Source organism: Belonocnema kinseyi, chromosome 7 (assembly GCF_010883055.1).
Source record: "Belonocnema kinseyi isolate 2016_QV_RU_SX_M_011 chromosome 7, B_treatae_v1, whole genome shotgun sequence".
Taxonomy (NCBI): Eukaryota; Metazoa; Arthropoda; class Insecta; order Hymenoptera; family Cynipidae; genus Belonocnema; species Belonocnema kinseyi.
The window spans coordinates 117,861,544-117,880,560 of NC_046663.1; the positions used below are offsets into that span (position 1 = coordinate 117,861,544).

Consider the following 19,017-nt stretch of genomic DNA (forward strand, 5'->3'; position numbering starts at 1 on the left):
ATATAGTTTTCAATTGATTACTTATAATTCAGATTAAGGGAGTAGGTGAAAAGATTCACCTTTGTATCCACTTTAACATTGCCATTATTACTGCAGATATTAATGAATTTTCATGAATCCTTTTTTGTCACTTCCTTCCAATCAGATGAATAAAATATTTCTGGTTATAAAATTGAATTAAGCAATGCTTTCAAATTTCAGTTTTCGTACACGGCGTGAATCTTATAACAATGGAAGGCTCGTTCATTCCGCATGATTCGAAACGCTATGGTGTATCTGGCTATTCTTTCGTATGAAATTGAACATTTCTATTATTACTGCCAATATTAACCGTCTTCGATGAATATTTTTTTCACTTTCTTCAAATTATGTAAATAAACTAATTTTGCTAATTACAATTTAGGCAAGCCATGCTTTCATAATTTCAGCTTTTGTAACTTGCCTGAATCTCATAACAATGCAAGGGCCATTCGTTACGACTGTTTTTTTATTTTTGATTATTAAAAAAATGACAGAATTTTTTTTTCGAAAAAACCGGTTCTGAGCAACCCAGCAGAATAATATTGAGATGAAGTGCGCAGAAAAATAACTATTTAAAATTGTGGCCAGAATTTTACTTCCCATTTTATGACTAATAAATCCTCTTAAGGCATTATATTTCTTATTTCTGAACCCAATAATTATAATCGAGCTGAAAAAATGGTAATTTTTTAATTGTTCTTCTTTATGTAAAATTATCGAGATACCTCGAAAATTCCCCTATTGATTTTTATAAGATTTTTTTTTAGAAAAAAACGTCCAAATCAGTTAAGAATTGTAAGCTATAAATATAGATTAATAATTTTCAAATGAAAACCGTAACAGTTTAGCCAATTTAAATTACAAATACAAATTTCTCGATTGCAGTATGATTGTGAAGAGACGTTTCCGAGATAAGTAAAATTTTAATTGTAAATTGAATAAGAAATCATACCGTCGCCGGTGAACTGCATTTGCTCGAAATATGGAAAAATATTAGATCTTCTCCAGCGATTATGTAAGAAACTCCGTAACCGTCGTCAGCTACAGGTCCAAATCCACCACCTGCGGAAATGCAGTTTGGATACCTTTTGAGATCGATTCTCGACGTTTGACCGTGAGGAGTCTGAGACGTAGACAATTTCCAAGGCTCACTCAATACCTCCTAATAATTAACAGAAATTGCAAATTTAATATGTCTGAACCTGACCCTATTGAATTATTTCCGATAAAATTGTATAATTAATTCATCTAGTTACACTACTTAAAAAATGAAAATTACCTTCAAAAAAGGAGAGTCAACTTCTAAGTATTTTGATACTACATACAGGCAGAAGAGATGCCTGTCTATTCCCTTTCCACACATCGCATCCTGATAACCCTTCTGATGTTGTTTTGCTGCTTCCAGTAATAACCTGTGTCGTTCATCTATCGTCGACGATACATCTTCCATGGCTCTGACCCACGCTGCGGATTCCACAGTGCAAGGTCGCACAGTCTCGGTTCTACCTTCCCTGAATAGCCTAGTCATGGAAGCTTCGTATGTAAGACTGAATTGTCCAGCATCTCGAAAGTAGGCTAGCTGTAGTGCCATTTGGATATAAGCGTCCGGTGACATGGAACAATTCTTCATGAAACCCTTTCCATAGAGATCATGAACGTAGATACGCAACTCCACGTCCTCTAACAACTTTTGCGCTTCCTGCAACGCAAAATGGCGGATTACTTACTTTTTAGCAGGGGACATATATACTGAAAAAATAACAAACTACGCAACTTCCTTCTGGGGTAAAATGAAATTATTGTTCACTTTTGTCAACTCATGAGAAAAAATGGATTTTCAATTAATTAAATATTTAAGACTTAACAAAAGCTATGGTTGGTGATTGCGTATGGCTCAAGATTTGAAAGTAGTTTATTGCGAGGTAAAGTTTTATATATATACAGGATGTTTCTTTTATCTTGCGGCATCGAAATATCTCGAGAAATACGCATCTAACGAAACAAATGCCTGTAATGAAAACTTTTTATTTTCAAGGGGGAAAGGTGTCCCGCAAAAATTTACCACACCCCCTGGGAGTGGGATTAACTTTAAAATTGCAAATTGGAACCTGTATTTTTTATTGCAGACTCAGATTCTTCATAAAAAAATACGTCTTATTTCAAAAATTTGTTCTCGATTCGCGCCAGATGATGCTGCATCGACGAACAATGAAGTTGTTGACTGTTCAAGGAATACTTTTCCAAATGAAAAATAGGAACGGTCGTTTTGTTTGGGTTGGTTAGTACAAGTTGGTTTGTTAAAGTTCCTTTTGTTGCTAACGTTCGTCTGGATCGGATTTGGTATCTTAGTTATGTTCGTTTGGGTTTGATTGAGTGTTTTAGATCCCTTGATTTGTGTGCTTTGGTTGTGCTGCTTACGTTTGTTCTGGTTAGATTGGTCGTATTTTTTACGTTCGTTTTATTAGATGTGTTTTTACGTCCGTTTCGGTTCGCTTTGTTGATCGCGTTCATTAGATTGTTTGCGTATTGGTTGCATTCATTTCGGTTAGTGTTGTAGGTTACGTTTGTGAGGGTTGATTAGGTTGTGTTGGTTAGGTTTGCTTAAATTGGTTTGGATGTGCTAACCAATATTGTTAGTCAAACCAAAATAAACGTAACCAATAACACTAACCCAAACGAACGCAACTAATAAGACCAACCCTAACGAAAGTAACCAATACATCTGATCGGAACGAACGTAAGCAATACAGCCAATCCGAACGAACGTAAGCAGCAAAACCAAACCAAAAAAATAAAATAAAACACCCAAACCAACCTAAACGAAAGTAACTAAGATGCCAAATCCGAACGAAACGAATTTAAACAACATAACGACCCTGAACAAACCAACCTGTACTGACCAACCCAAACAAACGCGAACAAACTAATTAGCAACCGCCAGGAGCGGATGCTAATGTGAAAAAGTGCAGAGCCCTCCTGCATTTTGCGCGCAAATTTCTTACATCTTCTTGACATGCAGGGATGCTTTTCAGGCTATTAAGGGCAAGTGATACTTAGAAAATTGTCGATTTTACCAGGTTTAGGTTCCCCCAGCTTTTTCTAGAATAATAAATATTGTGTCTTAAAAATTTGGGAAATGATAGCGAACATGCTAACGGACTTCCGCACACACTTTTTTTGTAGGTTAATTCAAAAAAATTTTAATTTAGCAAAATTATGTGTGTTACAATTCACCCGAGCGTTACTTCCCAAACTACACAATATCTTTAGCCGAAAACTTTGGACTTACAAATAAACATAGTAACTAATCTTGTTTGCAGCCAATCAAAAAAGTTTATTTCATGAATAATTTCCAGATTATCGGAAAGGCAGATATGAAAAACGACGTAACCTCAAAATAATGCATATGCACAAAATTTTTATTTAGCAAAATAAATTTTTTTGTTATTATCCCTCAAAAAAGAGTCCGGGGACGACCGTTATGATATTTTATATCATCTCCGAAATTAGTTTTTAAACATTTTCATTTTTGTGGAAAAAAAGCCGGGGAAACTGTGTCACATGCCATTAACCAGTGAAAGCTTGGAACCTCCAAGAGCGCTAATAAGGACGATTAGCTTAACAGAATATTCCGGATATAACCGTCGTAACTCCCTTACAAGGTGGGGAACTAATTAACTGACTGCGCGGTAGCGTTTGAAACTATTTAAATGCCACAACCTGCACGGTATGGGAAAGGGCTATCTAACCCTCATTTTTCTGGGGGCGCAGTAAGCTCATAATATGGTAGTTTCGAATAAAGTTGTTTTATATGATTGAATTGGAAAATGTTTATTTTGTCTTTCAAGTTTTAACTGACTGATTTAAAAGTTATCAAAATCAGATTACAATTGTTTGAATACTTGCACAATTTAAAATGAAATGCGTTAAACATTGAAAAATTCTGATTTCAAATACGTTATAAATCCAATAAATTTTCAATTTCATGTCTTTATCATTAAACCAATTTTAACGTAAGATTTGACAAGTTTTAATTTACCATAAGATTAACTTCGGAATTCTTAAGCAAATGGTGGTAAATTATAAAGACTTTACTCATATTTCTCAGATATTCCATAGCAGAATGGTACTTATTTTTACTTTTTATTTACATAGCTCTTGTTTCCACTCAGAATTCTATCGTGAATACCCGAACATAGAAGATCTTCACTCCATTACCCTTTAATTCTGCAGGTTCCAATCAAATATTTTTTAACTTTGCTAAAACAAGTTAGCACATTAGGATCAAAAAAATTTTCTCCGCCCCCTAGCCGAAAGTACGTCTTCTCGGCCGCAATTCTCTCCGGTAACAATGGCTTTTGCGGCCTGCTGGAATTAACGCGCGTTAAATACATACATCTGCTCAGCTGACCGACAGCAGCAGGGAAAGACAAAACACATCGCACGGCGCTACGCGAGGCGACCGGGAGGGCGCGCTGATACAGACCAAAAACGAAAATAGTAGCTATAGATATAGCCGAGCATAAGCTAGCAACTGACAACACATTTTATTAATTTATATTAATTATTAAACGTGATTTCGGCTGAGGATGACAAAAAATATTAATATCAGGGACTGAGAGTGAATCCCGAGTGAGCTGACAGCGGTCCTGTAAACGCGCTCTTTAGCAGATATATTCTGTTGAAGAACTGTAGCTTAAAAGATGCGTCATCCAATCCCTCAGGGTCGAAGTCATCCCTCCACAAATAATTGGGGAAAAGATTCAAGCAGGTACGTCGGTGGCTGGAACGAACCCCGAGAACAGTAATTATTTACTGAACAAACTCTGCCTCCACTCCAGACTGGAAACATCGGACTTACTGACTCTCGATAGGTTTAGAATATTCTAGGGAGCTGAATCCTAAGAGTAAACCAATTGAGAAAAAGAATTGAGAAAATTAAGAATGTTGTTCAAAAAGTACTGTTCGCCTTGGAAAGTATCTATTTTTCATAATTTACGGAAAAAAATGTTCATAGTCCGACAATTAATTACAATAGTATGCAAGATTCCTATTTAGACTATTTGGGCACTAAAATTGAAAATTTTAATTTAAAAACATTTATGTGAATTTTAGTTAGAATACTTTTATCACCGAGTATTATTATTCTCTTAATTAATTAATTATTATTTAAGCAATGATAATAAATTATATTAATCTATAAGATATTAAAAATAAAATTTCTTTAAATTAATAAATTGTTTGAAAAATAAAATTTTTAGAAAAATAGTTTAAGAGGACTTCCGTTTCCGGCATGAAAGTGTAAAGTAGTGGGAATTGTTGATGCTGAGTTTTTCTGATATTGTGGTGAAATTTGAGATGAGTGGATTGTGGAAGAGTGTGGATGTGAGACATTAATTGAGCGATTGTGAGATTAGAAAGGGGAGGTAGTAATTTTGGAGGATTGAGACAGATTTGTGTGGAAGTTGAGGTTAGGTTGTTTGGAGATTTGTGACAGGGTGGGAGGACCGTGTTGATTGGCTTGATAGTAGCAGGGTTGGGTAGCGACAAAGAAAGGCGAGACAGGTACCAGACCGTGACGGCAGATAGAGGCAGGGAAGCATAGAAGGCGGGAGAGTTTGAATTGAATTGATGGCTAGCGGAGCGAGTATTTCCGCGGAAGAATCAGATTTAGAGCAGGAAGTGTTCAGTACGCCGAAAGAGGAGATAAAGGAAAGGAAGGTAAGGGGGAAGCATAAGAAAACTATAGAAAAGGAGAGATTAAGAGCAAAAAGCGTAGGATCAATTGAGGCTTTTATCAAAAAAAAGAGAGGGGAGAGGGAAAGCAGTGAAGCAGCGAAAAATGGCTGAACTTAAGAAAGAAAAAAATGAGAAAAAATCAGGGAAAAGTTAGAAAAGAGGATGCAGTCATTGGAACAAAAACTAGAGAAGCAGGAACAAGATAATAAAAAAAAGGTAGAAGAGATGCAAGGTAGGATGAAGAAACTTGGGCGCTCGAACCGGGATTGTAGTGGGGGCTAGAGTGGGAATAAGGAGATGGAATGGCTAAGAAAAATAGAACAAAGAATCGAAAGGAAAGAGAGGGATGAAAGAAAATTAAACATAGTGATGAAGAGTATAAGCTTAGAGGGGAAGGAGCTGAAGGAAGGGGTGGATGCAGTACTGAAAAGGATTGATGCTAAGATAGAGATAGAGGAAATGCAAAATGTAGGAAGGGAAGAGCGAAGAGGGGAGACAATGGTACTGGTGAAACTAAAGAAATGGGATCATAAAAGGGAGGTGATGACAAAGAAGAGGTTATTATATGGAAGCCCAGAGAGAATCGAGGATGATTTGACATGGGTAGAAAGGAAGATGCAGTATAAATGAAGGAAAATAGCGGAAGAGAAAAGAAAAAAGGAACATGGGTTAAGTATGGGAGAATACAGATAGACGGAGTATGGTGGGATTGGGATGGAGAAAGGAAACAGATAGTAAGAAATGAGATGCAGGGAAACTAGGAGAGGAAGGAACTGGAGATAGGAAAATAAGGAGTTTATGAGATATTTGACACAATGGGATGTAGGCCTGATGATGGAGACGTGGCTAGATGAAAAGGAATGGGAAAGAGTAAGGGGAAGGTTACGAAGAGGGTACAAATGGCAAGTGCAAAATGTAAAGAGGAAGAATAAAAAGGGCAGAGCAATGGGAGGAATGATGATGGGAGTAAGGAATGAATGTATGACAGGGAAAGATAAGAAAGACAGGAAAGAACAAAAAGAAGGATCAATAGTAGAAGAGGTAATGATGGGACGAGAGAAGTGGAAGATAGTGGAAGTTTATGTGAACGGTGATATGCAGGAGAAAGCGCAGGAGATGAATGAAATGATTGAAGAAAATAAAGAAGAGATTAAGCTGATAATAGGTGGAGGTTTTAATGCGAAAATAGAAGACAGAGGAGGGAGGGAATGGGGAGAAGAGAAAGGAAGAAAATCCAAAGATAAAGTACTAAATGGAGAGGGAAAAAAGTTGTTGAAGTGCTTCGAGAAGTTGGGATGATATATCTTGAACGGAAATATAGAAGGACATGAGAAAGGAGAATATACACGCTCAGGAGGTGAAAGAAGAACGGTCATTGATTATGTGATAGTGGATGATGAGGTAAGAGAGAAGGTTAAGAAACCAGAGGTAGGTGATTAATATTGATTCGGATCACTTTCCCTTAATAGTGACATTAGAGGAACAAAAAAGCAAGAGCAATATAAATAAAAGAGGAGTAAATGTAAGAAGTGTACGAAAAGGGCATTGGTCAAGGGAAGTACAAGAGCAGTTTAGATAAAAAGTCAGAAATATCAAAATGGGGGAGGGAAATGTGGACGAGATGGAAAAAATGATAGGAGGAAGAAAAATAGGATTAGAGTGCACAAACAAAAATGAAGTTAGTAAAGGGGGCATAGAAGTGGGTGGGATGAGGACTGTAAAGAGAAAAAAGGGAGGTCAGACAGGAATTAAGAAAGCGACGAAAAGAAAAAAGTAATGGGGAAGAATATAGGAAAAAAAGAAAGAGTATATTGAGTTGTGTTATCAAAAGAAAGAGGAAGAGAATTAAAGGTTTGAGGAAGAGGCGGGGAAGGCTAGGACGGAAGAAGAGGTATGGCAAGAAAATGTGGTTAAGATTCTAGGGGAGGATGGATTAGGAGAAGAATGGATGAAGGAGTTGGAGAATGCTAGAAGAACGAATGAGAGCGAATGAAAGAATATATGTGAAAAAAGGCAAATGGAGGTTTAGAAAAGTGAAAAAAAAAGGAAACGAAAGTCGCTTAGATTAGAAGCGTAAAGATTGTAAGTAATGATAAGGTAAAAGTTAAGTAGACTAAGATGCGTTTGCGTACTCATGCTCTCTCTCACGCTTTCACTCTGGCTTTCGTTCGCTCGCTCCCTCGTTTGCTAATAAGTCCTAAATTGCGCTATCGCAGGAAATAGAGAAAAGGAACTAGATATAAGACTTTATTTAAATAGTTGTAAATAATTGTATATATAGAAAAGATAAGGTTGTAAAAAATATAGATATAAGCGGAAAGATTGTAAGGAATGGAAGTCATGTAAACCTTTAGGGGGCACATTATGAATAAAGAAATAGTTTAAGAAATTAAATTTCTGGAAAAAGGAAATAGATTTAAAAATATTATTCAAACAAATAGGATATAATTAAATGATACAATTGATAAAAAAAAGTAATTAATTGAAAAAGAAAATTGTTGAAAAAATTAAATTTAAGAAAACCTAAAATGGTTAAAAAATAAAATTGATGAAGAAACAAAATGGTACAAGAAATGAAATATTAAAAAAAAACTTATATTTTTTAAAAACTGTAATTGGTTAAAGAATTAAATTAGGAAAATCAATTATTTTTTTAAATTAAAAATTTTCAAGAAAATAACTTTTGTAATAAGTTATAGATATGTGGACCACAAAATAAAAAATTAAATTTGAAACAAATTCATGTGAACTTTAATTACAATAATTTTATCATCAATTATTAGTATTCTCTTAACTAATTTATTATTATTTAAGTAATGATAATAAATGACATTATTTAATCAGATATTGAAAGAAGTGGAAAAAATAAAATAAATTGTTTAATCAATTAAATTTTACAAAAAGAAATTTATTTAAAAAAATAAAATGTTTGACAAAATTAAATAATTGTTCACAAAATAAAAGGGATTAAAAAATAAAATTGCTTAAGAAATTAAATTTCAGGAAAAAAATAGATTCGAAAATATAATTTAAACAAATAATAGAATTTAAAAAAATGATAAAATTGCTAACAAACAGTAATTAATTTGAAAATAAAATTCTGAATGTTATTCATTTTGCATTATTCAATATTTATATCAATATTAAGAAATTTCTATTCAATTATAATTGTAATTAAATATTAATTATTCACAAATTTACTTAATTATTAATATATGTATTATATATTATTAATTAATTAATTAATTACTTCATTATGGTCTCATTATCAAATAATAATGTGTATGATATAATTGTGTTTTAAATGCGCATAATATAATTTGCAATTATAGAGAAATTGCTAAATTACTATAAAGTAGCTTTTATTCTGATTTCAAAAACAAAATCTCAGAGATTAAAATCATATTGCATAGATAGAATGTAAAAGTCCAGAGAGCTGAGAGTAGATTGAAAACCTAATTCTTTCGGGTGGCAGTTCGCTCCCTTCGGGATCGTTTGAAAGTATCTTTTGTTAAGTTTTCATCGGGAGTAAAACCTTCCAGAATTCTGGAGGTTTCGATCTTTCAAAGATGGATTCTCGGATACTTTTTTTTTATCAGTACTCCACTCACTGCCGAAAAGGCTTCGTGATTGTTCGTGGCGCGTGCCACGTGACGCACATTGCAGAATTCAGTACCGCATATAAGTTTTGAAGTAAGTGCTTTAGATTTAGGGCGACTAATTTGAAATGCAATATTTTTATTTTAATGCTGTAAATGTAAGATGTAACTGTAACGAAAGAGAAATGTTTACTAATATCCTGAGCTTGAAACATTATATCTTTTTTCGATAGGAATATGATTTTATCAATATTGCAACAATTTCAAAATATGAATAGTGGATATATTACTACATTTTACTTTGCAATAATAAATAAAGGAAATGTATAAGCGCCATAACTTTTAATAGGTGTGTTGCAAGATCCTGATTTCAAATAATTTTGACAATTTCTTTGTAAAGTGTAAGCAAATGTTAAAAAAAAAAGGTTGAAATCATTGCCCTTCAATACTTATAAAAGTTTATACATTGAATGTGAATTTATTGGAATACAATAATATAATGTAGAAAACGTAATTGCCTCTTTTATTTCTTATTATAGGGGAATTAAATAGGTCAATACAAAGGCCTTAAAATGCTCTTTTGCAATAAAGTTGTAAAATTGAAAATATCGCTGAGTATTCTCTCTCAAAAACGGGTTATGCAATTAATATCATTCACGTTAAATTATGCATTCTTTAGGCACTAATATATTGATGAATTAAGTTCCAAATTACTTGGTTTTATTTTAAATTTAGTCGCCGTAAGACACCCTCCGAGATACTATGTATCTACAGCATCGTTTCCCAAACTTTTTTGCATGCTTCACGCGAGAGAATTAGAATCGGCTGAAAACAAATTAAAATGTGTTAATACATATGTTAATAAATTAAATTTTAATTAGTTGAATCAATTTCCTTATCTAATTTTAAGCAAATGAAAAGAAAGTTGATGAAAATCGGTTAATATCTGCAATGCCAGTTGACAGTTCTTATAATTTTGCATGTACTTAAAGATATGCTTAATTATTCGAAATGTTAACGGATTTTCATCAACTTTTTTTCAGTTTCTTAAAATTATATCAGTAAAATGATTCAGATAATTAGAATTGAATTGAGTCATGTATTTAGGATTTTATTTATTAAAACAGCCTTAAATCTCTTAACGAAGAACAACTAATGAAAAAACAATTAAAATGTAGCAGGAGAATCTTGTAACAAAAATTATAAACCAATTTTTTTTAAGTTTTCAGAAAACACTGCAGTCAAAGAACTCTTTTTAAATTATTTTTTAGCGATGTATGTTAAATCCAATTCTTTGTTTTGAAACCCTTAAACACAGCTTTTTATGTATAAGAGAAATAGTGTTATTTAATGAATTTTTCTGGTGCGATGAGGAATTAAATCTGTGAAAGTCAAATTTTTTCTCTTGAAAGCCGCTCTGTAGTAAAAATACAAAATTAAAAAAAAACTTTGTAGCTAAATAATTATTCAAATATTTTTTTTAAACTTTTCTTTTCCTTATAGCAACGAAAAGTTAATGTCAATTTTTTTCACAGTAGTAGGAATACAGATTGGCGAAGAACATTGTCCTTAAAAAATGCTTCCTCGATTTCTTATACACAAATTTTCCTTTAACAAAGTTTTGTGTCTCTTAAAATATTTAAATTTAAATTTTTCAAATTTTCATAATTTCAATTTTTAAATTGAAATGTACTGAGTTTCCTGTTTTAAAATTATTTATATGAAAGAAAGCATTTCCAAAATCACACTGTAGTAAAAAATAAATTTGTAAAAAAGAGCATTGTAGTTATATAGTTATATAATTTTGCTTTTACTCCATGAGAATTATTTTTGTAAAAGTCACAATAATTGTTCGCCTTTCAAAATAAACTTTTTGTCGATAAGAACATTTTTTAAAGAATACTTAGATAATTATTCAACTACAAAGTTTTGTATAATTTCATTTTTTTTTACTACAGGTTCATTTTTAAAGGGACTGCAATGTTTTCTGATAACTTAAAAAAAATTTCATAAAAAATTTTACTACTACTTTTTAATTTTTTTCATCAATGTTATATTTCCTTAAAATACATTGTTTTAATAATACTCAATGATTTATCAATAGTTATTAATAAAATAAAATTAAACATAAATATTAAGTTAAATAATGTATATAATTTAGAAACTGAGATATTGACCAAAGAATAACACTTCCAAATGTAAAACTGCGTACCTACAAGACGTTATGTATTTTTCCAATAACTCACTGATAAGGGTCACCATTGTGGGCTAACTTGAAAAGTGGAAAATTGTATGTATTGTTTTTATTTATTCATTATTTATAATTGTATTGTTTTGTGTGTATAATTTACCAAAAATGGAAAATTGTATAATTTTTCGTCCATAAAATGTGCATATATCATATTTATACATTATTAGATTGGAAATAATCTAATTATGTATATTTAAATGATTTTCTTGGACATACTGATATTCTTTAAATATGAATAGATATAAGTTGGAAGACAAAGGGATTATCTCCAAAGGGGACGTAGCATCGTGGGCCTGGAGAAACTTCGAATCCAGCGAGGGATAGTGTCGCTGCACACTGGAAGGGGAAGAGTACGCAGGTAGCCGTGGAGGAAATGACGACTGCCCTGACCGTCGGCAGTAGTTTGGAAATCGCTGATTTACAGCACTGGATACCTCCCATCCATTGCAGAAACCGACCACCGCCGAAGCTGAGTAGAGAGACTGGTGGTAGAACTCAAACATCTGTGTATTGAGTCGAACTCCCCTCTCTGGACAGGCCTGAACTAAAGGACCGATCCTCTGTACCTGTTTTGTTCGGGATTCAAACGCTAACCAGTTTCTGCCGCAACCCATCCGTTGCTGAGTGATTGAGAAGAAGGCAAAGTCCACTCGGGATGGGATCGTTTTCTTCCTGCAGTAAATACTTTCGGATCTTGAGAAGAGTTAAACCTAACGGTCCCTTTTTCGTCGGTCAGTGAATAAAACCCAAAATGAACAAAATCTATTACTCTCAGTCCCTGCGTAATATACTATACATTTATTTTCAATTTTCACTTGAAATATAAACATAGATAACCATTTTGACTATAAGAAAACTAATGTTTATAAAGTCTCTATTTTTTATTTACTCTTGAACTTGGATTTCATTAAACTTGATTTGCGCCTTCCGAGAAATGATGCCGCACCGCAGTTGCGGATACTATGAGCTTCGGGGCTGTAAGGGAAGGACGTCCTTTGTCACTAATGCGTGGTAAAACAGGAGCATAGCGATAAAGCCCTGTACCCAACGGAATAATTGGATAAATGATCTGATCAGTAGAAGCGATTTAAAGAAAATGGACGTTTTTCAGCCCACGTGTTCAAACGTTTTTTGCGCAGCCGGTATGGTATATTTTTGCATGAACAAAATTATCTGATGTGATTTAAGGTATTTTTTAAAAAATGAAATTGGTTTTATAGCCATTAGTTTAATTTAAGTGACATGACACATGGTCCATTTTATTGAATTTAGTACGGTTAATTCGAGCTCAAAAATTTGTTGGGATATTTTTTACCCATAGTGCCAGTTAAGGGTTAATCTTATGGGAAATTTTAAGTGCCTGAGAAGATGGGTAAATATTAAGGTTGTTCAAAAAACATCCACTTAATAAAGTTTCTTTCGGTAATAACTTTTCGTCGCTTTTTAAAGAGAATGTAAGATGATACATTTCAAATATACCTACGCATTAAACGGCCGTGGACGTATTGTTATTACACCATTAACCCATTTCCCTTTCGGGTTAGGCGTGAGTCACTCGGTGGGGAAGGGAGTAATGTGACGAAGGGATATTGAATTTTTAGATTGATCCAGAATTTTCGTGTTATTTATTTCAACAACGCGTTCGTTCCGCAACACTGCACCGACCCAGGTTGCTGATCAATCTTTCTAACAATTAGCCCAAGTGAAGATCCTCACAAAGCCGTCATGTGAGGTTCCCCACTTGGGTCCATTAGTATCCAAGGTCTTTTGTTTCAGGGGTCATTCACACTACTGGCACTCTTTTCATCAACTATTTGCCGCCATACTTTTCTGTCCTGGCATACTTCTCTAGCTTCTTTTACGTCCATGCATTTTTTCGTGCAGGCTCTCGTGTTTCTGTAAATTCATGTATCAACTAGCGTCTCTTCTGCATCACATTCTTTGAGAGTTATCTCGTTACTCACTTTGTCCATCAGAGTTTTTCCGCATATTATGCGCAAGAAACTCATTTCAATTGCGCTGATTTTACTCTTATCTTTTTCTTTAAAGGTCCATGTCTCGCTACCGCATAGTACTGTCGGTACAAATATAGAATTATGCATTGCCATTTAAAGATCAAGTAAAAAATACATCAAATTAAAAATAATTTGATTTGTTCAATGAAAATAATTGCTTGAGGCTTCTTATGTCGGGAACTATTTAATTAATTTTTAGCGGATAAATTTTGACCAGAATATTCAATTACATAAAGATTTAATTTAACATGTTTTAAATTAAGTAACATAAATTGATTAATTACATTCAAATTATGTAATTCAATATTAGCTATTACTTTTACAATAAACGTTTTTTTTTGTTTAGAATACCTCTATTACAATTATATAATTTTCCTGATGTATATGAAGTGAAATTATTATCTAAATTCAATTTTCAAAATTATTAGTAAATAAGTTCAATTTTTTAAAAATTAGTTTTAAAGATTATTAATAAATTAAATATATAGAAATTCTGTTTCAAATTTAAAGAAAATAAAGTGTAAAACTTATTAGATTGATTCAATGAAAATGATTATGTAATGCTTTTTATGTTGCGAACTGATGAACTATCTATTAATTGCTTCTATTAAAACATATCATTTCTGAAATTAGTTTAAAATGTTATTAATAAATCAAATTTTAAGAAATGGAAGTTCAAATTTCTAAAAACATATTGAGTAAAAATTATTTGAATGCTTCAGTGAAAATGATAGTTAAAAGCTTCTCATATTGTGAAGTGATTATTTAATTATTAGCTGAATAATTTTTTCAAAATATTAAATTAAATAAGGATTAAAATTTATTTTCTTGAAATTAGTTAAATAAATTGATTATTTATTCAAATATTATTTAATTGAATATTGCATATAATTTCCATAATAAAAGTTTATTTATATTAAAACATCCCTTTTTAAATTACTGTAAATTACTTAAATTACTTCGCAACACAGTTTATAATTTAAGTTTTCATGCTCGTTTCAAACGATCAAGTGTAGCTCTGTCTGCTGGAAGGTGGAAGAGAAAAGTGGGGGGGGGGGGGGGGGGGGGGCGAAGAGTAGGAGCGAGCATGCGCAGGCGTGGGGATAGACGTTGGCGCCGCACATAATCGTCGTTTTCAGTCAATTAAGTACTAAGGATGGGTAATGTTTGGCGAGAACCGTTTCTCAGTTCCACGGTTCCAACTGTATACGACGGTTCCGACGAATCAAAGAATCGGAAGTGGGAACCGGTTCTTCGGTTCCGGTACCATTATTCCCCCACTCCTCAAAATGCCCGAATTTATTCAAAATCTTTACTATAAGTACTATATACTATACTATACATTTTCAGTAAACATAGAAGGTAAAATATCTTATTTAATATAATTATATATAATTAATCATATTTATAGTTTAAAGCAATTTTCAATTGTTCCAACAATTTCCATTTGTTTATATCTTTCCCTTTTTGAAAAGAATTTTTTATTCTTGATAATAATGATATAATAATCGTTATTTTTATAATATTAACTTAAAAATAATTATTATCATTACATAAATAATATTCAATTATTATATTCACGTAGATCTAAAGCCAAAATCGCCCCCCCCCCTCCACCATTATTAAAAAAATGTCTCCTGATTATTATAAAATTTTAATTTTAATCTAACAATTTAATGCTTTATTATCAAAATGTACAGCTTTTCTAAATTAAAGCAATCACTTACGTGGGACCGCGAGTCATACGCTGCTTGGGCGAGCATGCGCCGTGGTTTGTAGTTTTTTAAAGTAAGTCCTCTCATTTTCTCACTCCTATTCACAAAAGAGTGTAAATGAATAAAGGAAACAACTTACTTCTTCTTTAGTGCGCATCAGAATACGCATGTATTGGATGTAGACTAACTCTAGAGTCACGTATCTAGAGCATGCTCTTCCGACTTCATCGTGCCGTCGCGCGTAGTCAGTAGTCACGCATATGTTTTGTACAAAGAGCCGAAGAACCGATTGGAGAGCCGGTTCAAGAACCGAATTTCGACCATTGAGGGCTGGTTTCAAATAACCGGTTCTGAGACAGGAAGAACCGGTGCTTCCAAGGAACCGGAACCGGTTCGACCGTCCCTATTGCAGTAGGGTAGATTGAAAAATGCGTTTTGCATTGTGAATAGAATAACTATTACTGCGCAAATTCAGGTAAACTGTAATGGGTCTAATTATTTTTTGTATACATTAAGGAGACTCTTGATAACACTTTTTTTACTATTAGAACAAAAAAGGTTTTTTGTTGTAATTTTTGCATGTTTTTGAAAATTACCGTTATTTTGACTTTTTTGGTAACTTCAGGTCTTCTGCGAGATTTCAAATTTTAAAAAAATTTTATTTTTTAATTTTCCCGTTTATAATGATGCCTGCGCGCAAGTTTTCCGCGCTATTAGAATTGTGAATTGTTACTGTAAATATTGTAAATACAATTCACCCTGGTTGGTTGGTGGGGTAGGGTGGAGGTGGAACTCGTCTTGCAGCCACGTCCTCGCCGTGAGTCCTGGGTCATTTCAGCACAAATTAAATGTTGAAATAAGCTGAGAGCTGCATTATGATATGTTTTGCTTATAAATTTGTTTGTAAATCACTTGTTAGAGTCTTATTACAAACCCTAATGTGTTAATTAAACACTCATCAGATATGGAAAATGGCATTTTCACGGGACTCTACAACTTACTTATACTATAATTTAGGCCTTTTGGGCGAATTCAGTTAAATAGTAATGGGTCTAATTATTTTTGTATCCATTAAGGAGACTCTTAATAACACTTTTTTGACTATTAAAACAGAAAAGGTTTTTTGCTGTAATTTTTGCATGTTTTTGAAATTTACCGGTATTTTGACTTTTTTTAGTAACTTAAGTCCTTCTGCATGATTTCAAATTTCGAAAAAATTTTATTTTTTTATTTTTCCCTTTATAATGACGCTTATGCACAGGCTTTCGGTGCTATTAGAATTGTATTACAGAAAGCACGCGTTTTTCGATCCACCCTACTTTGCAGTACTCATTGGGTAGTCGTTCAGTACACCAGTACTCGTTCTTTCAGTATTTATCATATCAAACTCAATGACTCGATGTATACAGGTATGTATTAATAGTATGTACATAAAGCCCTAGATGGCCCTAATCAGACTCAAACAATTTTTTGTTCTAATAAATCGCTATTTTTGATTATAGATTTCAATCTATGCCCCAAAATAAGAATATATTGTAATTACACATTTTTGGCTAAACATCTTCTGGAAGGTGCAAAATAGCATTAAAGGGTATGATAATTTGAAAAATATATAAGACTCTGGATCTTTTGTAATGCAAATATTTTTAAAACTATCTATATTTTCATCAAATACGTCCATGTGGCCAAATATAGGGGGGGGGGGGGATGTTTGTCAAAATTCCACGGCTGTTCACGAGTGGGAGAGCGGAGGGGGTCAAAAAGTGGTGAAAAATTCTACACGTGGTATATGAATGGCCCCCTTACAAACATTTTGAAAAAATACAAATTTTTTGTTTAGCATAGTCGTCCGCCATATTTGATCCGCCATTATGTTTTTTTCTTCAATTTTGACTTAGGGTTCGTCATCAACGACCCCAAAACCCCCCGAGCTAGAAAATTTGACCCATTTTATGAATATTTTCTACTTTTCGCCAGCTTTTCTGGATTCTGTCCCACTGTGCGCCGGTTCACCGCGAACAACGATAATCACAATACACAATCGTGTTAATTCATCAATGTAATTCTCCTTGTGTTAACTTCCCACAAATCAGGGTTTTTATTCCGCAATGACTTTTTCCCTTAAAAACGTGTTTCATTACTTATTTAATGGAAAATAAGTCGCTGAACCACCTAAGGCTAGGCGATTCAACATACAATTACATAATTTTTCAAATGATTCTGATGTTGTGTAATGGGTATTTGCATTCAATTTTTTAATTTATACGTTAATGTGTTTTAATTTTTTTCTGAAATTAGTATAAAAGGTTAATAATAGACGAATTTTTAGAAATGAGTTTTTGTTACGTTATGTATACATTAATTAATTAATTATTAGCCGATTTTTCACAATATTAAATTACATAAAGATTGAATTGTAATTTCTATTGATTGAGTAACATAAATTTATTATTTACTTCAAGTTTACGTAATTTAATATTGGCCATAATTAGTATAATAAAAGTTTGTGAATATTTCAAATACCTCCATTCCAGTTACATTATTTTTGTGAAGTTTTGATATGTGAAATAAGCACCTGAATAAATAACTCCAATTTTCTGAAAAATGTAGAATAGAAATTATTAGGATGATTCACTGGAAATAATTCTTGAATGATTTTTATATTATAAACGGATTAATCACTTACTAGCTGTTTAATTTTTTAAAATATTAAATAACATAAAGATAAAATTTTAAATCCTTATTATGTTGTAGAATCAGTATCTGAATTCAATTTTAAAAATTATATGTATGTTTTTGTTTATAAGTGTAAAAGGTTATTTATAATTAAAATTTACACAAATCAAATTTCAAGTTTAAAAAATATATAAAGTAAAAATTATTTCAATTTTGAAATGAAAATAATTATTTAAGGTTTTTTATATTGTGAAATGATTGATTGGTTATTATTGACTTATTAATTTTTGTACAATATTAAATTACGTAAAGATTGAATTTGAATTTTTCTCGATTAAGTACACGGAGAAAATCTAACGGTACTGGTTAGGTGGGATTTTTTTTTAGAATTAGCTGACTCTTTACTGTCGATACAGTAGTCACAACGAGATCCACTGTGCTCATTGCTGTGGATAACCGCAGCAAACATGACAGCTGCCATTACTGTTGCTAACGGCAATGTTGACGCTGGGCCACCGTCGTAAGTCCGTTTTCGTTCATTGGACTGAGTGCTGTGAATAATCTGAATCTCTGCCAGGGCTCTCCTTACTATATACCGTGGGCTGAGAACGTAAATGGGAGCGTGATACGGATAAGGCCAATTTTCACATGAGATGTTCTTCTGATGATGAGGAACGTAAAAATGGGTGCCTGGCAGGTGTGAGTGGATGCGTTCACCTGTGGCGACCTGTGCGAATTTTTCGCAGTTAACTTACGTGACTCGGATAAGGTTGAAAATTGGTCTACATGTAGGGGCTGACATTAGAAATAGTACCTGCGCATTGCCAGGCACTTACCTGGATGCAAAAGTGTTGCCAGGCGGCTTCGAAGTCGCCGGAAACTCAGGCGAAATTTCTTACAATTGATTTTACAGGAAAAAGTTTGAAACAAAAGTTGGTCCACTCCCGGAGATGCATATTTTCATTGATATATAATTTTTTGATAAAATTGATATATTTGGA

The 19,017-nt window shown here is 32.9% G+C and overlaps 1 protein-coding gene across 1 annotated transcript in view; it reads right to left on the minus strand.

Moving 5' to 3' along the window:
* Positions 1-967: 967 nt before the first annotated feature.
* LOC117176646 (carnitine O-palmitoyltransferase 1, muscle isoform) overlaps positions 968-19,017 on the minus strand; it is a 168,312-nt gene continuing 150,262 nt past the window's right edge. Inside the window, exons 12-13 of the mRNA XM_033366899.1 lie at positions 1,301-1,720; positions 968-1,183 (exon numbers count right to left, since the gene is read on the minus strand). Coding sequence (XP_033222790.1) covers positions 968-1,183; positions 1,301-1,720 — 636 coding nt within the window. The remainder of the gene's footprint in view (positions 1,184-1,300; positions 1,721-19,017) is intronic.